This window comes from Xiphophorus hellerii, chromosome 22, assembly GCF_003331165.1.
Source record: "Xiphophorus hellerii strain 12219 chromosome 22, Xiphophorus_hellerii-4.1, whole genome shotgun sequence".
Taxonomy (NCBI): Eukaryota; Metazoa; Chordata; class Actinopteri; order Cyprinodontiformes; family Poeciliidae; genus Xiphophorus; species Xiphophorus hellerii.
Genome location: NC_045693.1, coordinates 3897697 through 3921791, shown reverse-complemented (window position 1 = coordinate 3921791; position 24095 = coordinate 3897697). Strand labels below are relative to the sequence as shown.

General features: G+C 38.1%; 1 protein-coding gene across 2 annotated transcripts in view; it reads right to left on the bottom strand.

Moving 5' to 3' along the window:
* Window positions 1-24076, bottom strand: part of ret (ret proto-oncogene receptor tyrosine kinase) — a 33288-nt gene extending 9212 nt beyond the window's left edge. The window contains exons 1-11 of one of the 2 annotated variants that reach the window (XM_032554008.1): window positions 23768-24076; window positions 7190-7426; window positions 5572-5862; window positions 4120-4358; window positions 3950-4026; window positions 3280-3398; window positions 3005-3204; window positions 2006-2288; window positions 1801-1929; window positions 852-962; window positions 621-755 (exon numbers count right to left, since the gene is read on the bottom strand). In XM_032554008.1, the coding sequence (XP_032409899.1) occupies window positions 621-755; window positions 852-962; window positions 1801-1929; window positions 2006-2288; window positions 3005-3204; window positions 3280-3398; window positions 3950-4026; window positions 4120-4358; window positions 5572-5862; window positions 7190-7426; window positions 23768-23840 (1894 nt within the window). In that variant the 5' untranslated portion in view covers window positions 23841-24076. The remainder of the gene's footprint in view (window positions 1-620; window positions 756-851; window positions 963-1800; window positions 1930-2005; window positions 2289-3004; window positions 3205-3279; window positions 3399-3949; window positions 4027-4119; window positions 4359-5571; window positions 5863-7189; window positions 7427-23767) is intronic. The other variant, XM_032554007.1, reaches the window with a different exon arrangement.
* Window positions 24077-24095: the final 19 nt, after the last annotated feature.

Here is a 24095-nt window from a genome sequence, read left to right as displayed (position 1 = left end):
CATGTTCAGAAAAGTATTCTGAAAGATTTGTGAAAGTAAGCATTAAGATCCATGGAAAAGTCTGTACATTACAGGACAGTAACCTGTAAGTAACATATTATAATATTGCATATCGGTATTGGCCAAAGTTTTCATATTTGAATATACACATATACACAAAATTAGGTTGATTAGACGTTTGTATGGTGTTGGACGGGTGGAGAAATACATCTGATATACATTAAAGATGACCTATAATGCTTCCTTGAACAGGTTACATAAAACATGTTTTATAGAGCCTAGTTACCTAGCAACCCCAGCCGAATTCCTTTGGGGTTGCTACGTAACGGGCTGGGCTTAGCTGAGGTTGCTAGGTAACGGTGCAGCACCTGCTGGTTTGTGACGTTACATTCTGGAGGTTTTTGAAACAGATAATTTTCCAGACAACCAAAAAGCATGAACTTATTATGTATATAAATACAGATATATAATGGCTTGGTGTTGTTTTTTTAAAGCACTTGGGTGTTTTTAGAAGCAGTTGAGACCCAAATGGAAGTATAAAAACATGCAAATTATTAATTTTACATAATGACAAGACTTAATTTTCAGTATTCATTATGACCTCCTCCTGCCTCACTTACTGTTTTTTGACACAACGGCCTCGGCGTCCGCGTTCTCGCAGAAGCATTTCTCAGAGAAGCAGTAGCAGGTCCCATAGCCGGCTCTGATGCCGCTCCCACTCAGGCCTCGTTCGTGGCCTCCGGTTACACTTTCCGCTGCACAAACAAACATGCATGTAATCTACACATACAGCTGTTTTCAAATGACGTATGATACATGAAGGAGCTTTAACAGAAGTTGTTGGTTCTTACTCGTACAGTCCTGCGGACAAATCGAAGTGTCTCTGCTTTCCACTGCATCGCAAACGCTATCGGGACATGTTCGCAGGTCAGGGGAGCAGGTCGAATAGTTTTCAGATATTCCTGGAAAATAAACAAAAATATATGTTTATTTTTTTCCGTTTTTAGCAATGACTGCTTTATTATTGGATTTCTTAATCTAAGCCTTTTATTCTTGAGACAATAAAATATGTTACTAGTGGTTAGCATGCTACTGCTAGCCCACAAATCAGCATTCTAGCCAATCTTAGTATTGTTAGTATTGTAATCTTAGCTTACACAATATTGTTTGCATACTGAAGGGAAAAAGTCCATGCAAGTCAACATGCTAGTGATGCCCCGCATGCTATTGATTACATTTTAGCTAGCCTTAGCATTATTGCTAATTATCAGCGTCAAAGAGCTTCAGGTCTGACAGGTACGCGCACTTTGGATGAACACTTTCTTTAGAAATTTTCTAGTTTCTGTTGTTTATCCGCTGTCATCAGTGGTCATGCTAACTAGCATTAGCATTCATGACAGGCTGCGCTAGCTGCAGTGCTAAGACTTGCCTTCTGGCTCTGATTGGTTGTTTTTAGGTAGTACTGGGAACACTGGGAGAAGGTGAAGAGCTGGATTTTTTCAGATTATCTATCTCATATTATCACAACATAGCGACAACTTCAACAAATATGTAAAGAAAACGTTTTATAAAAGTTACATACCGAAGCTAGCATAATGTATGTAATGAATCAATGTAAGTTTTTATTTTCTGCATTTTTGTTGCAATAAATTAACTTTTATCTAGTTTTCTAAGATGCACCTGTTTGGGAGAAAGGAGTTTTGATACATTTCTTTTTATTTAATGATGCTAAACTGCTGCAGCAGCATCAAAGAGCCTCTGCTGTGCGTTGTTTTGTCGCTTTTGTTGCGTGAGCTCTACCTTTCTCAGAGCCTTGCCTCCACTGACACGCCCCAGTCGTTGCTCCCAGGCCTTGAGACGCCTCACAGTCGTCTCTCTGTCTGTTCTCTGCGCAGGACAGCAGCTGCTGGCTCTCCTGACTGACATTTGCTGCGTGAAACAGAGTCAGAAACATTAGCAACCAGCTGAATGTGGTCAGTATGTAACGCTGGTTGGGGTGGTTTACCTTCACCGTGCAGTAAAATGCGGATCTGAGTGCTGGCGACCAGCTGAGTCTGTTCCTCCTGAGCTACCACCGTGTAGTCCAGGTCCTGGCAGCCTGGCTTGCTCAGTGCGCCGGAGTTATTAACATATAACAGTCCCAGCATCCTGTCTGGAGCCTGGGTGATACTTATAGCGGAATAACACGACAGCAGCTCTGACGACATGTTTTTATCCGGAACCTCCAGCTGGTAAGAGACGCTGAAGCCGTCGAACTCCAGGCAGTTTTCCACACAGATTCTGCCAACCTGACAGAAAGAACAACAACGTGGTTCAGACATGTTGTGGATTAAAAAATGTTTTTTAAATTAGTTATGCCACTATGAAACATTTTTCATCTTTACTTTGACTTATATCCTGTAGAAAACCGAAATAATGTTTCCAATTAATCGTTTTGAATTGATTATTCAATAATCGTCAACTAATTCAGTAATCAAGTAATCGATAAATTGAGTATAGAGACCCCAAAGAAGCTAAGATTACAGAAACAAAACCAAGTAAATTTAACATTAACAGCTGAATTTTCTCTCATTTTCATTTAGTTTCTCTGTATTTTAATGGCCTGAATGCTGCGTGTTAGTTCTTACAGATTTGTCTGTTTTTAAGATGAATTATACAAGATATGTGTCACATAAAAGGAGAACAAAATAACTTTTTGTGCTACAAAAATGTAAAATTTAACAGAAATGTGTACAAAATACACAGAATAAAAAAATATCTGTCATTTCTAGAGCAGTTTTGAAATAATTGCTTTCTTTTCACAGGGAACAGACATGAATTACCTGAATATTGTAAATAATGCTTTTATAAAATAGGAGTTTCGAATGACAGGAGTAAAAAACTTTCTTTGGTCGTATTTTTTTATCAGTTATGCCAACACACATTTAGCCCATTTTTACTGTAAACACATCAGAAAAATGACATTTTATGAAATATGGTGTGCACGGTAGGGGTTTCTGCATACCTGTGCGTATATTGAAGCTTTTCGTGACAGCGTGAAGACGTGTGTGATGTTGGCGAAGCGGATCTGAACCGGTAAGATGGTGACGTTGAAGTGCAGCAGCACCGTTCCCTCCAGACCCGGATAGGTGGTGTCATTCACCAAATAATCCAGAAACACAGTCCGGTTCTCCGTGATGTCCAGGTTCCTCTTCAGGATCAACTCTGAGGAGGAGATTTATTCTAAATGAAGAGTTATTTTCTTGATTCAGACAGAATGTCGCTCAGAGGATTACTTACGGTAATCGTAAACCGACTCTCGAATGCCACCAGGGGACGCTCTGCGTTCACTGAAAGTTCCCTTTATGTCAAACGTGTCTTTAATCCAGGACTCACTGCTCAGCAAAGTCCCCACGTACCTGCAGAGTCAGGAAGCAACTAGTTATATTTACTAGAAAGATGTACTTTTAGGAGTATTTTTACTATGCTGTACTTTTTCACTTTTGCTTGACTAAAAATATGTTGGAAGTAGTGCTGGAACATTAGTCCTTTAATTATGGAAATGTCTTCAACAGATAGAAGACTGACTTTGTAAGAATCTTTATGTGGTTCTGAAGGTTCAGGCTAACTATTTAGCAACAAGCTAAATACGTTGTTTTTCATCATTAATACATTTTTCCTGTTTTAAGTGAAAAGATTTACCAGTGGAACTAGAACATGTTTATCTACATTGACACATTATTGACTTAAAACAAGTACATTTATTTTGTCTAAAACAAAAACAAGAAACTAGACAAAATATTTGGTTAAATTTTGGATTTTTTTAACCCAAAAGTCTACTTCTGTACACTTTTAACCAAATACTTTTTTACTCTTACTTCAGTAATTTCTTGGACGGCTACTTTTTAATGTTATTTTTATATTTATGTTGAATTGGTGGTAGTTTTACTTGAGTAGTAATTTTGGTTACCTGTTGTGGCTCAGGTCTTTAGGAAACAAAGTGGTTAAGTCCCTGTCAAAGACAAACAAGGTGCCAAAAGCTGCGCCCTGAAAAACAAGAACAAAAATCTCAGTTTGAGTCTGAATATTAAAAATAAACGTATTATTCCTCAGGTAAAATGTGCCAGATTTGCTTCCCACCTTAGTCCGATTAAAACTGATCACGACCTCCGCCGTGTCCGTCCCGTTGACGTACGGCGCGTTGTCGTCCTCGTCGTCCACGAAGACATCCAGCGGAGTTTCCACCTTGGTGACGACGCTCTCCGTTTGGACCGTGCAAACCAGCAGCAGTCTGTAGTTTTCGCTTTCCTCCCGGTCCAGCGGGGCGGTCACCACCAGCTCGGAGGTGTTTCCGTTCACGGCGAACGGAGCAGGAGTCTCTGTATTCAGCGGAAACATGAAAACTGGTGAGTGAAAAGCTTTACAGAGGAGTTCAAACTTCCTGAACTTTTCAAAACGTCCCCACTGAGCCACAAACTTCCGCTAACTGCACAGCTAAACCTTCAGTTAGCGCTTCTGCTAACTTTGAAAACATTTAGCTCACCTAGCTTCCCCTACATTAATTTTTCCAGATAATTTACTTGACTATTTTCTACATTTTGAGTTGAATAAAATTCAACATCTGTGTCTGTTAATTGTATGGAAGGTAAAACAAAACATTTCAAGTTAAAATCATATTCATTTACTTAAGTAAGTTAAAAAGTTATTTTTTGATAACTTATTAAATATTTAATATGAATTATATTAGTCTTAGATGCAGTTGTGGAAACACTTCCATTAATGCACTAACTGCGGAGCTAGTTTTTAGGTTAGCGCTTTTGCTAACTTTGAAAATGTTTAGCGCAGTTTGCTTCCCCTAAATGAACTAAAGCACTAACTTACTTGTCTGTTTTGTAAATCTTCAGTTGAATAAAGTTCAAAGATTTGGTTGTCAAATATTCATGCTCTTATTTTGAAGTAAGTGAAGACTGTTTATGCAACAGTTGCATTTTTATCTTCACCTTTCCTCTCTTTATTTTCTCAATAACTTCATTTAATACAATAAACTCTGACATTTATTTTATATATATATATATACTGTATATATATCCATCCATCCATCCATCCATTTTCTGTTCACCCTTGTCCCTAATGGGGTCGGGAGGGTTGCTGGTGCCTATCTCCAGCTACGTTCCGGGCGAGAGGCGGGGTACACTCTGGACAGGTCGCCAGTCTGTCGCATCTGTATATATATATATACTGTATATATATATACTGTATATATATACTGTATATATGTTTTGTACCCTGGCCGGGGTCTTTTGTGGGCTCTAATGTCCCTTATTTTTTGAAAGTAGGCTGACAGGAAAGGGGGAAGGAGAGGGGAAAGACATGCGGCAAATGTCGTCGGGTCCGGGAGTTGAACCCGCGACGGCCGAGTCAAGGACTCAAGGCCTCCAAATATGGGTCGCGCTAACCACTACGCCACCAAGGCACGCCCAAACTCTGACATTTTGCATGTTTATTTGTTTCTTTAGTCATCAAATGTTATTTTGAAGAGATGAAATTATGCTGCTGTTTCTAAATCCGTCAGCAGGTGAGAGCAGATCTCACCTGACTCCACGCCGTAGGCGATGGTGTAGTTGGGGCAGACGGTGAGTCTGGTGAGCCGCCGGAGTTGGCGGAGAACCCCAGGGAACCTGTTCTCTATGATGTGCGGGTTGGATGTGTCTCTGTGCGGGAAGCAGAGTTCCTTCATGTCCGTCTGGGCGCAGCGCGGCATCGAACCGTTGACAAAGTCCAGCGTGATGTGAGCCGAGTTCCTGGAGCACGGCGTGCGCTTGCTGACGCTGTTTAGAGCCATGACTTGGAGAGTGAGCCGCTTGGCGGGCCAGGAGTTCTGATCTGATGAGAAACGGCGACCAAAACAAACAAAAGAGGCAATTTAATCTCAGACTGCACTTTCTTTTTCTGATGACTTGGCTTTACTTTGAGGCCATGCAATTATGTTATTATAGCGGCGGAAGAAACCCGGACAAAGAGCCAGAGCGTTATTAGCATGCAGAGAGCGTAAACATCGGGAAGTGCATTTAGGAGAGGCATCTGGCAGCAGAGCAGGAAAATGCATCAGAATCAGGAAACCGAACCTGAGCGAAGCTCGTTCTCCACCGCCTTCAAATCAAAGGAGAGCGGTGCCAAACATTTGTGCTGCTAAAGGTTTTTGTTTGTGCTGCTATCATTTTAAAGACAGCAGCACAGAGGTCATCAAAGGTCAACCAGCCTCACCACATTTACAAAATCAACATTGGTGTCAATCAGGTCTTCTACATTTCTGCTGCAAAGATTTTTTGTGCTGCTATTATTTTAACAACAATAATAATAATAGATCAGATTTTCATAACAATTTTTCAGACACTCCAAGATGCTTAAAGATATTAATAAAAACATATTTCTGGAGGTCATCAGAAGTCAAACAATTTTAAAGATTTTAATAAATGTCAATCTTTGAGCATCTTTCAGTGCCTGAAAACGCTACAATTTTTTATGTAATAATATTATTAAAATGATAACAGCACAAACAAAAATCTTTGCAGCACAAAATAGCACAAATGTAGCAGAATTGATTGGCAAAAATTTTGTTTGATTTGAAGATGGTGGCCAGGTTGACCTTCATGGCCTCTGGAAACATTTATTAATATCTTTAAAGTTATAGCAGCACAAAAGGAAATTTTTTGCAGCATAAACGTAGCAGAGACAATGGACACCAATTTGATTTCGTAAACGTGTGACGCTTGTTTCACCTCTAATGACCTCTGGCAAACATTTTCTATTGATCAAACATCTTTGAATGTCTGAAAAAGCACTATAAAATTTTTATTTATTATTATTACTACTTTTATTATTGTAGCGGCAAAAACTAAAATCTTTGCAGCACAAACCAGCACAAATGTTGCAGAGTTGATGGACCCCAATTTTGTTTACTTTGAAGAAGGTGAGGCTGGGGCTGGTTGACCTTTCACAACCATGGAGACATTTATTAAAACCTTAAAAATTATATCGGCACAAATTAACATTTTTGCGGCTCAAACCAGCACAAATGTAGAGTTGATCGACAACAACTTTGTTAGATTTCATAAATGTGGGGGGCTGGTTGACCTCTGAAATGTTTTGTTAATATTGTTAAGCGTTTTGACTTGAAGAAGGTGGAAGCCAAAGCTTGTGTCCAACTCACACAGCGAGGCGAAGTCCGTCTCCTCCAGCGTCTTGCTGAGGGACAGCTCTCCGGTCTGGACGTCCATCTGGAACCAGAGCGCGTACGGCGGCCGCCTGCTGCCGCACAGGTAGAAATGCGGCCGCTCGGACCGGCCGTCCAGCATGGCGTGGACCTGAAGGACGGGCGTCCCCGCCGGCTGTCCAACGTACACCGTCTCAGTGTATTCCTTCTGAGGGAAGTACAACCCCGCCACTCCTGCAGGGAGAAGAAAAAACCAAATGATCTCACTGGAAACTGGACCGGATCTTTAACTGTTCAGAACTTTACGTGAGTTTTTATTGGATCCGGAAAAGAGTAAAGACGCCGTCCCTCAAGACATTAGTGTCCAATGTCTTGACACAAAATAACCAGAGCTAGAGCCAGGTCCACTTTCTCTGGACTAAGTCCACGTGTCCCTAGTGAGTTGGACACCAGGGACGACCCTTGACCCTGATTCTATTCAAGGTGTTCAAGGACAGGATCTCTAGTCGTCATGGTGATAAGGGTCATCTTGATTTTAGGCAAATAATTTGGTTCTGTTTTTATCATTTGGATGGATGGATGGATGAATGGATGGATTCGATGATTGGGTAGTTGGTTGGATGGATGGTAAATGGATGGATGGATGGATGGATGGATGGTTGGTTGAATGCTTGGTTGGATGAATGGTTGAATGGATGGATGGATGGTTGGATGGTCTAATGAACCTCCCGCCGGTCGATTTCGCGTGGCTCCCCGTCGTCCTTGACTTCACCTTGAGCATCTTAATTTCCGGGGATAACATGAGGAGTGATTCCTCTCCTGGCAGCATCGTGATCCATAAAACACGCAGCGCTGAGTGTTTTACAGGAAACGGGAGACGTCTCCTCCTGTAATTATATCCCAGTTATGTGTCGACGGCGGGCGGCCATTTTGGGAACGCGCTAATGTCATTAGCAGGGAACTAAACGAGATTTTCTATTTGTGCCGGGGTGGTTTGAGGCCCGGCTCCCGTTTCAGGCATTGATCTAATTTGGTTGGATGACAGGAGGGTGAAATGCAGCCGCTGCTTCCTGAAACATGGAGATCCACTCAATGAGGCGCCGACCTTTTCATTAAATGGCTTCCTGAGGCCAAAACAAACATCCAGACACTCGACCGTTTGGACCCGGAGAATCCGATCATGAAGAACCGTCTGCACTGAGGGCGTCAACATGGCAGCAAGTGGAAAAAAACATTAAAAGGTTGAAAACAACAAGTCTGAAGGAGAAGAGGATCCATTCATTCATCAAGAGACACTTAGAGAAATTACAGCAAAGGTTTAGTGGAAGGAAAAAATACGGCAACACATGAAAAGTTTTAGTTTCACGCAAAAATATAGATGGGATTTAATCTGAGTCCATCCATCCATCCATCCATCCATCCATCCATCCATCCATCCATCCATCCATCCATCCATACATACATACATCCATACATCCATCCATACATCCATCCATCCATCCATCCATCCATCCATCCATCCATCCATCCATCCATACATACATACATACATACATCCATACATCCATACATACATCCATCCATACATCCATCCATCCATCCATCCATCCATACATACATACATACATACATACATACATACATCCATCCATCCATAATATTCTTTCAGATTTTCTGTTTAAATCTTTTCTTCTTTGGAAACATCAGCTCTAAATTAATCATCAATAATAATAAATTAAGCTCTCCATTAATTGCTAAACTTGAAAATAAAAATATTTAAATCCAAATCAATGAACCTTCCAGATGAAACATCGTTCAAAATGAAACATTCATTTAAATACCGAGGACGGCCACTGGAGGGCGCTGTTACCATGCAGCCACAGACCGCTGCTCCTGATTTCTCTCCTCCACTTATTTTAATCTCAATGTTAGTTTTATAATTATTTCAGGCTTACCCAACCGCTCTAAAGCGAACTATTACAAATCACATAAACCAGATTTAATCAACAGAAAACGCATGAGTAAATCAAAAGCAGCAGACGACGACAGCGGCCCCCTGAATAAAACCGGGGGCCAACCTGTTCATCACTGGGAGCCAGTGGTGCAGGGAGGGGTCTGGCTGCAGGCCACTGGGACCAAATCCCCCCACCACCACCACCAAGGCTCTGCAACACAATTTGTTTATATCATTCAAAATTCAATTTGTTTCCAGGACAGAAGCCAACAGAAAGAGAAGCGTTTATATCAGGACTAATTAGCTGGATGGACGGAGCGAGGGGTTCTGCGGAGCGAGGCGTTCTGCGGAGCGAGGCGTTCTGCGGAGTGAGGCGTTCTGCGGAGCCACGGCGGCGAGTTTCCTCTGAACTGAAGCTGTCTGACAGGTCAATAGGTCACTGGAAACCTCATTTCATTCAGTAATTCAGCTAAAAACAGAGAAAACTCATGTTTTTGTTACTTGTATAATTATGTATTTCCTGTTAAAATTCACGATTAACAAGAAAAAAATCAGTTTCTTACAAAATTATGTTCATTTATGAAACTTCATGAATTCATAGAGTGCAATATTTTAGAATTTATATAAAAACCTTTTAAGAGAGAAAAAGCAAATACAACTTAAAATAAACAAACAGCGATGATGGAAAATGTAAGTTGTCAGTTTATGCAACAATCTTTACATTTCTTTCTGCATTTAAGAGAAATTTTAAAATGATCATGATTAAGCAATAACGCGTTGAATAAGCTGATTTTTTGTGTTTTTGAAATATGGCTGAAATAGTTTTCTCAGCTAGTTTATACGTCTTTCATTCATGATTTATTTTAATTGTTAAATGTACTATTTGTATTTATTATTGAGGGAATTAAATAAAAAATGAAAAGAAATAAACATTTTTAAACTACAGAATTGAGTTGCTCTTCATATATTGGTATAGTCAACCGTACAGGTAGAAAGTTGAGTGGAAGGAAGAGCCACCAACTGATGGTGATGCAGTAAATAATGTAAAAAAGCCCCAACCAGTGTTGCTTTGCAGCAAGAGAGTCACAGGTTAAAAGTAGGACTGAAACGATAAATAAATCGCGATTAATCATTAACTGGAGTATACAGACCAAAAATAATCAACAAATTAGTAAATAGAATGTTTTTAGCTGCAGATGCATCTTAAACTGAATAAATTTTTTATTTTTTATTTAAAAAGTAATTGAATTATTTGCTTATTTGCATATTTTAATATTATATAAAACAGGCTTAAGTGGTTAAATGAAAAATCAGCAGAATGTGCATATATTTTTATACGATTAATCGATTAATCATCAAAAATGATCAATTGAATAACGAATAAAATAATCGTTGATCAAAGTAATAAGTTGCTTTAGACAATGGGAGGAATATTGAGTGGAAATAAAGTCTAGTAATACATTTTAAAGTTATTTTAAATTAGTTTTAGCTTGCAGATTTTTCTGCGTTTAGAAGCTGTTTTATTCAGCTCTGTTTGTTACAGCCTGTTTGTCTGTTTTGCACCAAAGAGTTTAAACATTAACGACATAAAAAGACGTTTTACAGCCTTCAATCGGCTATAAAACTGATGCTCAGGCTCCGCATGAGGCCTCGTTTGATGAAAACCCAGATTAAGTGATTCTGCAAACACACTCCGTGTTTGAACAGGACGACTCTTGTAGCAATCTGTGTTTACAACAGATATCATGCACCGCTGCTGGGCAGTGAGACTGGACTTACATAAGACTGGAAAACATTAAACGATTTTTTTCTCCAAGTGTTTGTATTTTAAAGATGCCGTTCCGGTGGGGTATTAATTTATTTTCATTTTTTGCACAATAAAATGTACTGAGGATAAAAACACAGCTGGCTAATGAAGGACAGATTTCCATCGCAGAGTTTTAGAAAGTTTTTAAAAAGCGTAACGAAAATAGAAACTCCTCCGTCTGCTTTGTGTTCGTTTGGGTTAGTGACATCACAAGAGGGAAAAGACTGGGATCGTCTTCAGAACCTTTTCTGTTTTTGTTCCTGTTTGATTTATTTGACTTCTGGTTTCTTTAATTTCCCATATTCAGGGATCAGCCAATCAGAGCCAAGAAAAATAATGTCGCTCCAGGATTGGCTACATTGCTAACATCAGCCAATAGCGTGTCAGATAGCATTGCGTCTATGTATTTTAGCTTCCCATGCTACATTTTCTTTGAGATATTCTGCATGAAAAAATAGTTTGGAGTTACTATTCACAGATGTAAGAATACTGAACTGATATTACACGAATGTTCAATGTAAAGTGGAACTAAACCTGATGTGAAAGCATAACCCCGCCCCCAAACTAATTTTGAAAAGTTCTGCCAAAGTGGGCGGAGCTAAGGGTGGTGGTCAATCGTCGGGACCACACCCCAACACTGTGGACGGGGTCACAAGAAGCACTTTGTGGCGATGTAGCAACTTTTTTTAAGTAGCTAGCGACAAATTCAGCAAGTTTTTTCTGCTCTTGAAGATTTTTATGGTAAAAAACATGAAGCGCCTGTCAAAGAAGAGAAACGCCATCAATCAGCGTCACTACGCTCGCTATCCCACTCACCAATGTGCAGGAGAAATATATATATATAAACAAAATGGCCGCTGTAGGGATGGACAGGAATGAGACAGAAAAGGAAAACATGTCAGACGATGTGAACAAGCTGCCTCTGATTTCTGTTCACCAGTGAAGACAAAGAGTTCGAACACCATGGACGGATACAGTCAACGTTTAAACGGATTTGTAAGGAACGTATGAACTCTTCATGTGAATGATGAGGTTCTGGTGAATATCAGAGTAAGTACGTAGTAACAAACACGTACTTGTGTTTGTAGCACTTTGTCCGCTACATGTCCGTCTCAGCTAGGAGATAAAAGCTACATTAGCTAGGCTAATTTAGGTAGTACCACAGTAAGTACGACAGTAAATATTCCTGATATTTATCTTGGTATTACACAAAGGTGGGTAGAAAACTCAAAAATTATGACTGAGTAATAGCTATAAAGTTAGATAGGAACAAGCGAGAGCTAGCTCTAATCAATAACTCAATTAATTGCATGATGAATTAAAACAAACTCAATAATTTCCATTGACAGAATTTATTGTTTTTCTTTCTCTATCAAAAACTGGATGATAAAACTCCTCAGTCTGCTCCTTTGGTCTCAATTTTGTTTACAGAGCCTTCATAATTCATCTTATTGATCATTTTGTTTATTTATTTTGGATATTTAAAATGTCTTCCAGTTCCAGTGTTAAATATCTATTACTATTTATAGTTTATTAATCTTTTAGATTGTGTTCTGGCATTAATATTATGCTGTTGCCATTATATTGCTGGAAAATGGTCCTACAACCACAATATTATCGTTTATCACAATAATGTTTGGAATAATTTATCCCCCAGTAGAATTTACAATCGTAACACATCTAGCCGTCATAGCAATCCCATACACTGCAAAATCACAAAATCTTACCAAGTGTTTTGGTCCAGTTTCTAGTCCAAATGACTCAGTACTGCTGAAATAAGACAAAGTAACTTCTAAGTAACTTTTCAGCAGTAAATATGATTTTGTTTTAAGTAAATCATTCCTTAATATTCATCAAAAAGTACTAGTTTTATAGATTATTTGACTTATAACATGGGGAAAATGTCTTGCTGTAAGTGAAGTAATCTGCTAATGGAAACATTACTTTTCAGTCAATATTAAGGATTATTGACTCAAAATAAGATCCTGTTTCTTGTCATTTAGTTTTGTCTTATTTCAAGTGTACTAAGATCTTGAGACTAGGAACTAGACCAAAAATACTTTGTGTTTTTGCAGTGCTCACAGACTGGGACAGAACTTTGCACCAATTTGATGGCTGAATAACAAAAGTAATGAATAAATATCTTTGATGCTATTGTGTCTATTTATTCAATAGTTTAGCAGCAACAACGGTTCGATTTTGTGTTTTTGCAGTGTAGCAACTACCTACCAAGATGGCTGTCAGTTACAAAGTTCTCAGAACAGTGTATTCTTCAGGTGATAAATTGTGTTTATGGTGGGCTTTTTGGGGAGATTTAATTTAAAATGTGCCTGTAGCTTTAACAGAGTGAGAACAAAAAGGACAAAGGCTCATCGCACAATCAGTCTGGATGCGGCTGATAGGGTGGGACGCCCTTTCCATCGCCCCAGACAAAGACAGGAACTCAATTACCGCAACGCGTGCTTCGGCGGACAGATTTACCAGCTATGAGCTCATGGCGTATCCCGCCACCACCTCTGATTATAAAAATCACAACTGGAGAAGCAAAGCAGGGAGAATCCTCAGAAAAATTACACATCAGAAGCAGAATATCAGGCTACAGAAGCGATCAATAACTGCAGTAATCATCAGAGAGGCTGATTGTTTTCCACTGATGAGACGGACGCTGGAGGCTGCATATATCCAATCATCTCTGCTGCACATGTGCAGCTCCACAGTTTGGTTAATCAGTATCCATGTTTCCAAATAATCCATCATCTATTACAGAGCCTGTGAGCCTGGCCGCATTAAGGCGCAGTTATGAGATGATGATAAAAACAAAATAAATATTACAGTCACTCCGAGGCCCGTCGTGATTGCTCTGCCTCCGAAGATGGAGCAGTAATGGGAACGGCTCTGCAATTAACTAAAAAGCTGCACATCCAACTGGAGTCTCACTTATGAAAGATGTTATTGATCTGAATGCACACAGTATTCATAAAGTCATCAAATTACAAGAACGAAGCCATAAAAATATGAGAATAAAGTCATAATATTAGAAGAATAAAGTCATAAAATTATCAGAGGACAAAGCCATAATATTAGAAGAAGGAAGCCATAATAATATGACAATAAAGTTATAACATTTTGAGAATAAAGTCAAAATATTCTGAGGACAAAGCCATAATATTCTGAGAGTAAAGTTATGAGAGTAAAAGTCATAAAAATATGACAATAAAGTCATAATATTTAGAGAATACAGTAATAATATAATGATAATGACATAAAAATTGTGAGAATAAAGAGATAATATTAAATGTTAATATTTTGACTTTATTCTCGTACTATTATGACTTTATTCCTGTAATATCATGACTTCTTTCCCATCTTCTGCAGCTGATCCTGTGTTTATCGTTGTGATGTTTTCACTCTGGAAACATCACAATAAGGAGGGAAGCCATTTCCTGTTAACGATGACACACGCATCAAACTTTTCATCAGAGTAATGAGACATTTGATGCGGCTTCGGAGGAGGCAGTCGGGCTCCAGGTAGCGGGTTACTCAGTTTGCCATGATGCATACCATAACATAATAATCAATTACTCCGTAATGTAATCCTATTAGCCCTGCGAGGATACAAGAGCCGAGATCCAATGATTCATGTTCATCAGTCATCAGGAAATCTAATAGAGATTCTCCCGCAGGGTTTGGCTGCAGTAAGTACAAACCGGGTTCAGGGATTCCTCAGGGAGGGCTGCGGCTTTAAAAACTGGACACGTGGTTCCAGCCTGAGCGGCCATTAGCGGGCTTTGACAGGGACACAGAGAAACAGACGCAACTTCTGGTGGAAAAGAAGCTAAAGCTTAGAAACTAAGAGAAACATTCAATCACATTTAATACAAACCAAGGCAGGGACATTTAATTAAAATGACATTTACTCAAAATTGTTAATTTTATGGTAGTTTTTTATTTTTTTGTCTATTTTATCATTCCTGTTTTGATCTTTTGTTTAGGTTCTAGTTTCCATTTTGATTTGTGTTTTGGTAATTTCTTTGTTTATTAGTTGGTTTTACAATTGAGCCAAACTAAGAAAAAACACAAAATAAAAAATTAAATCAGGAGAATAAAGTCATATAAGAATAAAGTTGTAATATTTCAAAAATGAAGTCATAGTACTACGAGAATAAAGTTGCAATATTATCAGCTTATTTTCATTATTCATTACGTATTGATAATGCAGTTAATGTTAATTATTATGGTAACATCACTAGAAATGATAAAATAACAACATGTAAGTCTCATTTCCTTCTAAAAAAGTACAAAAACAGAAAACATGTTGCAGTCTGAATGCAAACGTGACGTTTTGGAACTGCTCATAGAAAGAAATAAAAATAAGTGACTCTAGATCGGCAGGAGGCGCCAAATGTAAATGTTTTCTTAAATCACAGAATCACGAAATACAAGAAGAACCAAACATAATTCTCAGATTGTGTGGACTGGACTCCAAACTTTAATTTAGCTCGACAATCAAAAAAAGTTAATTATCCAGCAGAAGAGGCTTAAAAACATGCACAACTGGACGCCATCTGCACGGATGTGAAAGGAAATGACAGAAAAAGATTAAATATTGTAAGATAATTAAAAGACGCAAAAGAAGAAAACTGAACCTTGTGGAACGCCACAGTTTATAGAAATGTAGAGTCATATGCAAGTAAAAACAACAAAAACGCTCATCTGACCAGATCTGGACTTTAAACGAAGCCGTAGCTCCGCCCCCGGACTAATTTTGAACAATTCCACCGGAACTTTGTTGCTTTGGCAACTTTTCAAACTTTTTTCAAAAAAGCTACAAATTTAGCGACTTTTTCTACATTACAAATAAATCACACATGCAAACTTAGAAACACTATCAATCAACGCTTGCTTTTCTAACTCCTGACTCACCACTAGGGGGCGTGTAATGAGTCAGGTGGTTTTATACCTGTGAGTAGATGCTAACCAAGCTACACCTTTGTAATTCAACTGCAGTAGCCACCATTCAACCCAGAGAGGGCAGCACTGAGACGGTTTCATCAGATTTACATGAAAACGTCAAAATTTGCACTGAGACCAAAGGAAAGAGGGACAGATAGAACCCTTAATGACCAATTAAGACAATTTATCTGCATAAAAACAGTTAAAATTACTTTTTAAAGCTGCAGATTGTAACTTTTATAAGGAAAATGTTTTTTTCCATATTTGTTCAAACTATCACTGTTTGCTAGGAGACAGATAATCTGTGAAAAGATCGATCTTTTCTCCACCTCCTACTTGAGTTAATATTGCCGTCTGTAAAAACAACCGGAGCCAACTGGAGGTCTTAAAGCTGTCAATCATCCTCATGTATGTGCCGTTTTATGTGCTGTATGTGATGGCAGATAAAGCCATTTATCTGCCGTTATCTGTGACTATGCTACCTAGTCTTAGCGGTCACAACAGGCTTCGCTAGCTACAACATAGCAAAGAGGTGATTAACAGCGCTAAGACCCGCCTCCTGGCTCTGATTGGTTGTTTCTAGTTAGCACTGGGATAAATGGGAGAAGGCAGAGGAGCTTAATTTTTTCACAGATTATCTCTCATACATATTTGTTAAAACTGTCATAATAGTGACAGTTTCAACAAATATGTAAAAAAATATTTTTACTGAAGTTGCTGCAGCTTTAAGTCCGGTTGGCAATTTCCCAAACGGGTCGTTTCATACTAGAAACTCACCACAGCTTCTGTAATAAAACTGTTCTGCAACAGACAGTTTCTCTAAAGCGATTCAATCGACTCATTAATGGCACATTTGGGTTAGCAGGCAATTGGTTTCCTCTCATTCAAAGGTTGGTTTGGAGAGCTTTTATTACAATTTGATAAATAAAAATCACCATTTTAAATCAATAACAATGCAACTATAATTGGTGCATGACTGGTTTTGCCTTTTGTACCAATGCAGCTTGAGAACAAGACATGTAAACATGTTGATTGGGTAAGAAAAGTGCTGAGTGTCTTATTGGTTTAATATGATATGGAATATGATAAAAGGTGATTTCAGACCCAATGGGAGAGATGCAACGTTTCACTTTGTGAGAAAGCTTTTCTCTCCGTTTTTTCCTTCACCTCTTTGTGTCTGCAGACCCATGCAGACACAAAGAGCTGCGCTCGTCCTTCGCTCCGTTCCTGGCGAGCGCCGGGTCAAACCAGCGCGACTGGAAAACAACTTGTCAAAACCCATGAAGCCAGGGGTGGCGGCTAAATGCCCCCGGGGCGACTCTTCGATCCCTGTCTCCTTGTCCTTTCACCGAAGGAAATTAGATTCCAGCCATGCATGAGAGGAAGTCTGACCCTGAACTGACTAGAGCTGGATGTCAAACTCACTTTGATTTTGGGGCAAAATAGAGATTATGAATGTCCTAAAAGGGCCGGTGGCGGGAAAACGTATTGATAAAACCCACTACAATATGAGTACACAGTCGCTCTGCACGCCATGAGCTTCAAGCTAAAAAATACTGAATATAATTTCACACTGATGTAATTTGGTACTATGCAAATGAAAACTACGGAAGAAGCTTATGGCCACTGAAAAAAATAATTCTGGCTTTAATAAGATCAAAAGACAGAATTCAGATTGTTTATCTAATAATTCTGACTTTTTTTTGTAGAATTTTGACTTTTGATCTTAAAGATTAAAGTCAGAATAATTCTGATAAATTCTGAGAAAAAAGTCAAAATTCTAAAAAAATAATTCAGATTATTTTTCTGTGGCCCTTTTCCTCTTAACTGTTTTCAACGGTTATTTTCAAGGTTACATTTATTTTTCTCTCTGGGCCACATAAAGCTTTACGGCGGGCTGGATTCGGCCCGTGGGCCTCGAGTTTGACACATGTGGATGGAGGAGTTTTAGCCACGCTGCGGGACTCTGGTTGATTGGTTCACAGATTATCTCAAAATGTATGAAATATAATAATCTGTGTTCTGAAGTTGCGTCAGTTCATAATGAGGTTCTGCAGGGATGTGGATCAGGTCCTCTTCTATTCATAAACGATGTCAATCAATTGGGACAGAATGTGTCTGTTACTGATTTGCATTTTTACTGGATCCACAGGCTACCATTATAAAAAAAATTTACAGAAAAAAAGTTTGTTTTTCTTAATTGCAAAATGGTTATATATACATATATAGAACAGATTTGACCTAATTACTGTTCTGAGTGTCTCTTTCTTTCAGCAAATGGCCTTTGTTGAGTCGGTGTACTCCAGTAAACGATTAGTCAAAAACTAAATTAGATGAAAATTGTTTCAAAAATCAATTAATCACTATTAATTTTGATTAATCCGATTAATCGTTTCAGCCCTAGGCCAGTGGACTTTGAGCTCCATCACTTTGTTTTTCAATTTATTTCAATAATTGATTCATCACGATCAATCGTTTCAGAGCTAATACAGAGCTATGTCTTAGCTAAAAATGTTTTTGCTCCCTTCATTTACTTCTTTTTAAAATGTAAATAAAGTTCAGGCAGAACAGCTGAACATCTTTAAAATCAATAAAAACATATGGAAATATGCAAAAATGTAACTTTTTTACAGTTTAATGTTAAAGTCTAAATTCTTTCATGCTGTAATTATACTAAAAAGACAAAGTGGCAGCAGGGCGGGACATTGATTCTCCGTCCACATGAACCACAAGAGCACCAGCTTCAGTGAATTACATAATATAATAAGGAGCTAAATCAAATAGCAGCAAGTAACAAATGAGATTTATTGTTCTGGTCCTTCTCAGAAGCAAAAAGATGCTGATGTAAATGATTTCTCTAAATTGGGGAGGAAGAGGAGCAGCTGTGGGGGGAGGAGCGAGTTTCTGGTTTCACAGGTCAGAGAGCGACGCAGGGTCAAAGCTGCAGCAGCAAGGTCACAGGGGAAGATAAACCGATCGATGCGCTGCTTCGAGATGTTAACGGATTCGGTTAATTTTCTTACAGCCTCCCAGCAGGTTTGGATGCACAAAGAGCAGCTGAGAAGAGAAAGCTGCTCTAATTTATTCTTAAAACAAGAAATCCTTAGAATTAACTCGTCATTTAATGCAGAAGCACTGAAAAATGTAGGAAACGTTTAAATTAGAGCTGCAGCTACGGATTATTTTAGTAGTTGATTATTCTGACAATTAATCGATTAATCAGATAAAAATTGGGACAGTCTTCAGAGTTTTTATTTCATAATGTCAGCATTTTATGAAATATTAGAAATACATTAAAAATGGAAATAAACAAATAATTAAATTCCCTTTTAAATGAGGTTATAAACATTTTGTAACGTAGCATTCCTTTTATAATCTAAACCAGAAGAAGCTAAAACTGCTATTTGAGGAGTTTTGGCTAAAACATATTTACAGACAAAGTTTTTTTATTTTTTTAATCTTAAAACAATATATATGTATATTTGTACAGCTTTGGGTTAAATACTCCAAGGAATATTTTTGCTGTTTTGTTTTTTTTCAGCACATAATGTTTTTTGAGTCTCAATACTCCAGTTAACAATTAATCGATTACTGAATTACGATTATGTGATTAATTATGATTAATGGATTAATCACTTCTGCCCTAGTTTAAGTTGAGTTAATTCATTCAATGTGGAAAAATCCAAGTTAGAGAAAGAAACTTATGTTTACATTTGTGATGGTAGGACCGAAAAGGTTCTTCTAGCATCTAATGGTTGTAATAGAGTTGGTACATCATGATAAGTGACCTTTGACCGTTTCTTCGTCTACCAACCCTTAGCATTGTCCTCCTGGCATTTTTTAAAAACGTTATTTCTCATTCAGCCTTGTTGATCAAAGATCCAGCTGGTAAAAACGTAATAAATATTCCTCTGATATGAGCAAATCTTGTTGCTATTTACTGGTGAACATTTGCATGTTCTCTTGTCTTTCCCATTTTGATGAGTGGCTAAAAGAAGCTAGCTTCTCATGTCAAGTTACATTTATATTCCAAGGAAACAACAAGTCATTGATTATACATACAGTGTACTGCCACCTAATTACGTTATACACAGATTTTTCTTTGTAGAGATTATTAAAAATACGCTAAAAGAAAAAATATATATTGAGGTGAACTATCCAGATGCCACACTAAGCAGCCAATCCTGGAGTGCCATCCCTTTTCCTTGGTGCTGATTGGCTGAACCCCCAAGAGTAGAGATATCAAAAACAGTAGATATTAGCTTCTCAGGTATCACTAACATGGTTTCACCTGTGTGTATTAATGCATATTTAACTGCCGTTTTTGACTATTAAATTTGGACGTCATAAGTGTTTTTAGAAACAGTCTCAAAGTAAACACTGGAGGCCATAGGTGGTTCTAGACAGGGATCTTCCTCCCTATTCTGGCCCTTATGCTGAAGCAATGATACTAAATCAGTTTGTTTTGATGAAATAGGAAATTGGTTGCAATACATCAACTTAGACAGTTAAACTGTAAGTTAATTGAGAGCATATTTTTCAGAGTTGTTGAAATTGTGGCATCAATAATTCTGAATAGGATTGATTAATGCCTTGATTAGTCGATTAATGATTTCTCAAAATAAAATTAGTTCCATTAGATAAGCTAATAAAGGGTAGAATTGTAGTTTGCCCTCCGTCCAGCAGGAGGCGACGCTCGTCACTCTGAAGGGGACAAATAAACAAAGATGGCGGAGCCAGACCAGGACGGGAAAGAGAAATGGTACAAACAGAGTCCGGTTTGGGATGGAAAATGCACCTTATACTGATCTGTTTAGAAATATAAACTTCCAACAAACTCCGGAAGTTATAAACTTAATAGCTGAACCGAATAACGGAGCAACTTCAACTTCTGAAACAAAAACTACGGATTTAAAGTACGAAGGCGAGGATGTAGTAAATGGCGTTTTGGCCAGGCCAGCAATACATTGTCATAAACATTTATCCCTTTATGGAAAGACGATCAGAACTTTAGATACAAGAGAAAACGTATTTTTAAAGAAATAACCGCTTAATTAATCGTTTACATGAACGATGAATCGATAACGTCCATTCCTAGTTTTGATCAAACTTATTTCTTGGTGTATTTTTATAAAAAAAATTAACCGAACTGTAATGTTTTTGCTCTGTAATAAAATATTCAAACGGAACCCAGGAAGCATCCAGTTCTTCTGAAGCACAAACTGGCATTTAAAGGCTCTGGCCACTGATTTCCAGTTTTCTTTGTTTGATTATTACCTCAGCAGGAAACACCCAAATAATCACTAACCTGAAGATCTGATTGTCTAAATGTACAAATAATAAGTTAAACTAAAAGTCAAAGAGAAAAGCACGCCGTAAATCAATCCGTTGTGTCGTGTGGAGGGTACTTCACGTCCAGGACGGTGTGCGTACTCATCTAACAGGCTGTATTTTTTATTTTTGATGTTTAAAGAAGACAAACAGACGGTGTTTACCCAGAGGTAGGAGCAGCTGCTGCACACCTGCCCGCCGGTCCTTTGTTGCAACAGGCAGCCAGGTGATGAGCGCCGCTCTTTGGCCGGGGTCGACATGTCAGCGCCCATTTAATTACAGCCTGCGGCCTTGACCAGCACAAGCAGTCCAACCAGAGCGATGGTCTGCACCGCGGGGGCCGAGAACTGCTGCGTCAACATGAGGAAACAGGGCCGGTCCGAGCCTTTTGGGGGCCCTAAGCAGATTTTTATTCCCTCCCCCCTTTTAGCATCAACATCAGATGCTTCAATATTCATGTGCTGCTTTATGTTTATCACTAGCATCATTTTGTAATTAACTTACATCATACCAGTGTTATTATGGCCGTTGATTTTAACCTTGCAGGAGCAGCAAACTAAAAAATATTTTGACTTTGCAAAAACACAAAATCTAGTTTCTAGTACAAATATCTTACTACACTTGAAATAAGACAAACTAACTTACAAGTAACTTTTCAGCAAAATTTAGGATCTTGGTTTAAGTCAATAATTCCCTAATATTGATGAAATCGTTCTAGTCCCACTGGCTGATTATTTTACTTAAATTAAGACATTTTTCCCATTTTATAAATTAAATAATCAGCCAACAGAACAAGTAGTTTTTCATCAATATTAATTAATCGTTCCTATATCTTGCTGAAAAGTTACTTATTAGTTAGTTTTGTTTTATTTCAAGTGTGCTAAGATATTTGCACTAGAAACTAAACCCCAAAATACTTGGTAAAAGTTTGGGGTTTTGCAGTGTATTTAAGTGTGTCATATTATTTTAACTATTTAAAAGTAAAATTAGCTGATAAACACAACATTTACAGTAAACAAGTTGACAAGTTTAATATTATATTTCCTCAAAAGGGGAAGCAGAAATCAGTGACATTAAACATTATTTGTGTAAGAAAAAAAACAATATGGAATTTTCATCACAATAGTTTGCATTATCTAATGTTATTTTAAATATATATATTTCAATCATGGTGGCTTTGTGCTCTTGGAGCCCCCTAGTGGTGGGGGGTCCTAAGCAGCCGCTTATGCCTTGGGCCGGCACTGCCCTGGGGGATTTGCTGACATGAAATAGACTTGTTTACAACTGCCGCTGCGTTGTTTATGACCACTTACAGCTTCTAATAAGTTTTTATCCTTGATTGAAGCAGGAATAGAAACCTCCAGAGTTGCTTTTAGTTAAATTTTAAAACCAGGAGTTGCACATATTGGCCTATATTTATATTTAGTTTCACGTTCTGCATGCTTGCAGAGAAAAGCAGGTTTATATTTAGCCTGCATGAGGGGACAGTGTTGGTACAGTTGGGCTCCAGGATTGTGAATGGGATTATGATATTATGATGTTTATTTGACTCCTCAGCCATGCCACACACAATGCCAGATTTCTGCATTGCGCTTCATATTCAGGTTGCTCTGTGGAAAAAAGAAAAGTGCATTCGGACTTCTCAGATGTACTTTTTTCCTGTCTGCCTCTTTAATTTTGGAAAGTCTGGAATAAAATAAAGAGTCACAAACTGGCCTTTAATCAGCTTTGACTCAAGATCAGCTGAAAAAACCTGAAAATTTAATTACTCTTCAAGTTTTTCCATAAAATGCATTGTTTTTTTTTTTTTACCTATAAATGACTACAAATGCATCAACCAAGTGCATTTAGAAAAAAAAGATTAGAGAAATATGCTTTGATGCATAAACTGGGATAATTATTTATTATAATCTAACTTAATGTTTAATTAGATCACTGCAAATTTAGTTTTTTTAAAATTAAATATGTTATTTAGTTTACATTTATTTACTTATTTTACAATATATTGCATACAATTCAATACAAACAACATCTCACCCTTGTACACTATTTGTTTTACAATAAAATAGCATTAAATGTTGGAGAAAACAGAGAAAAATAGTTTTTGTTGGACATTTTTATGCTTTTTGTAATTTATTAATTTAATCCTGATTATTCTCCATAATACTGGAAAAACCTTGAAGATAATTTCCACAAAAACAGGGAGAAAAGCTACAGCTGAGTTTTCTCAATGTCCTCCAGGTAAAAAAAGAAAATCATGATTAACCAAAATTGGCAGCTTTGACTTTGGAGATGATCAAATTGATACTGGCCAAGAAAAACCTGATCGGTTCATCCTTAACATCTATTATTCTGTTGAATTATACAATTATTTATTTAGCCTGCATAATTAATCATAAAGTCTAGTATTATTTAATAGTTTTCGCTCATTTTCAAGCACCCTCAGCTACATTTCATATAAATATGAATAATCTTTATTCTTCGTCATCCTGCAGCTTTAACATTAAACTGAGGTTAAACTCCGTCTTACCTCCGACCAGCAGCAGCAGCAGCTGCAGCAGCGCAGCGACGTTTCCCGGAGAGAAACAGCAACTTGGCTCCATATTCACGAACCATAGGTGAAAGTTTCCCGATGAAGACACGGATCCCAAAACTTTCCTTCAATCGGGAAGAAGAAGAAGAAAAAATCAAATCAGAGCGGAGATCGTCGCGATAAAACGACCGGAGTGCGTCCTCCGCTCCGGGGGGAAGCTGGCTGAAGTCCTCGGTGTCCCGCAGACTGGCTGCTGCTGCCTGGATGGGGAGGAAGACGAGGACGAGGAAGAGGAGGATGAGGAAGAGGAGGAGGTTGACTGCTT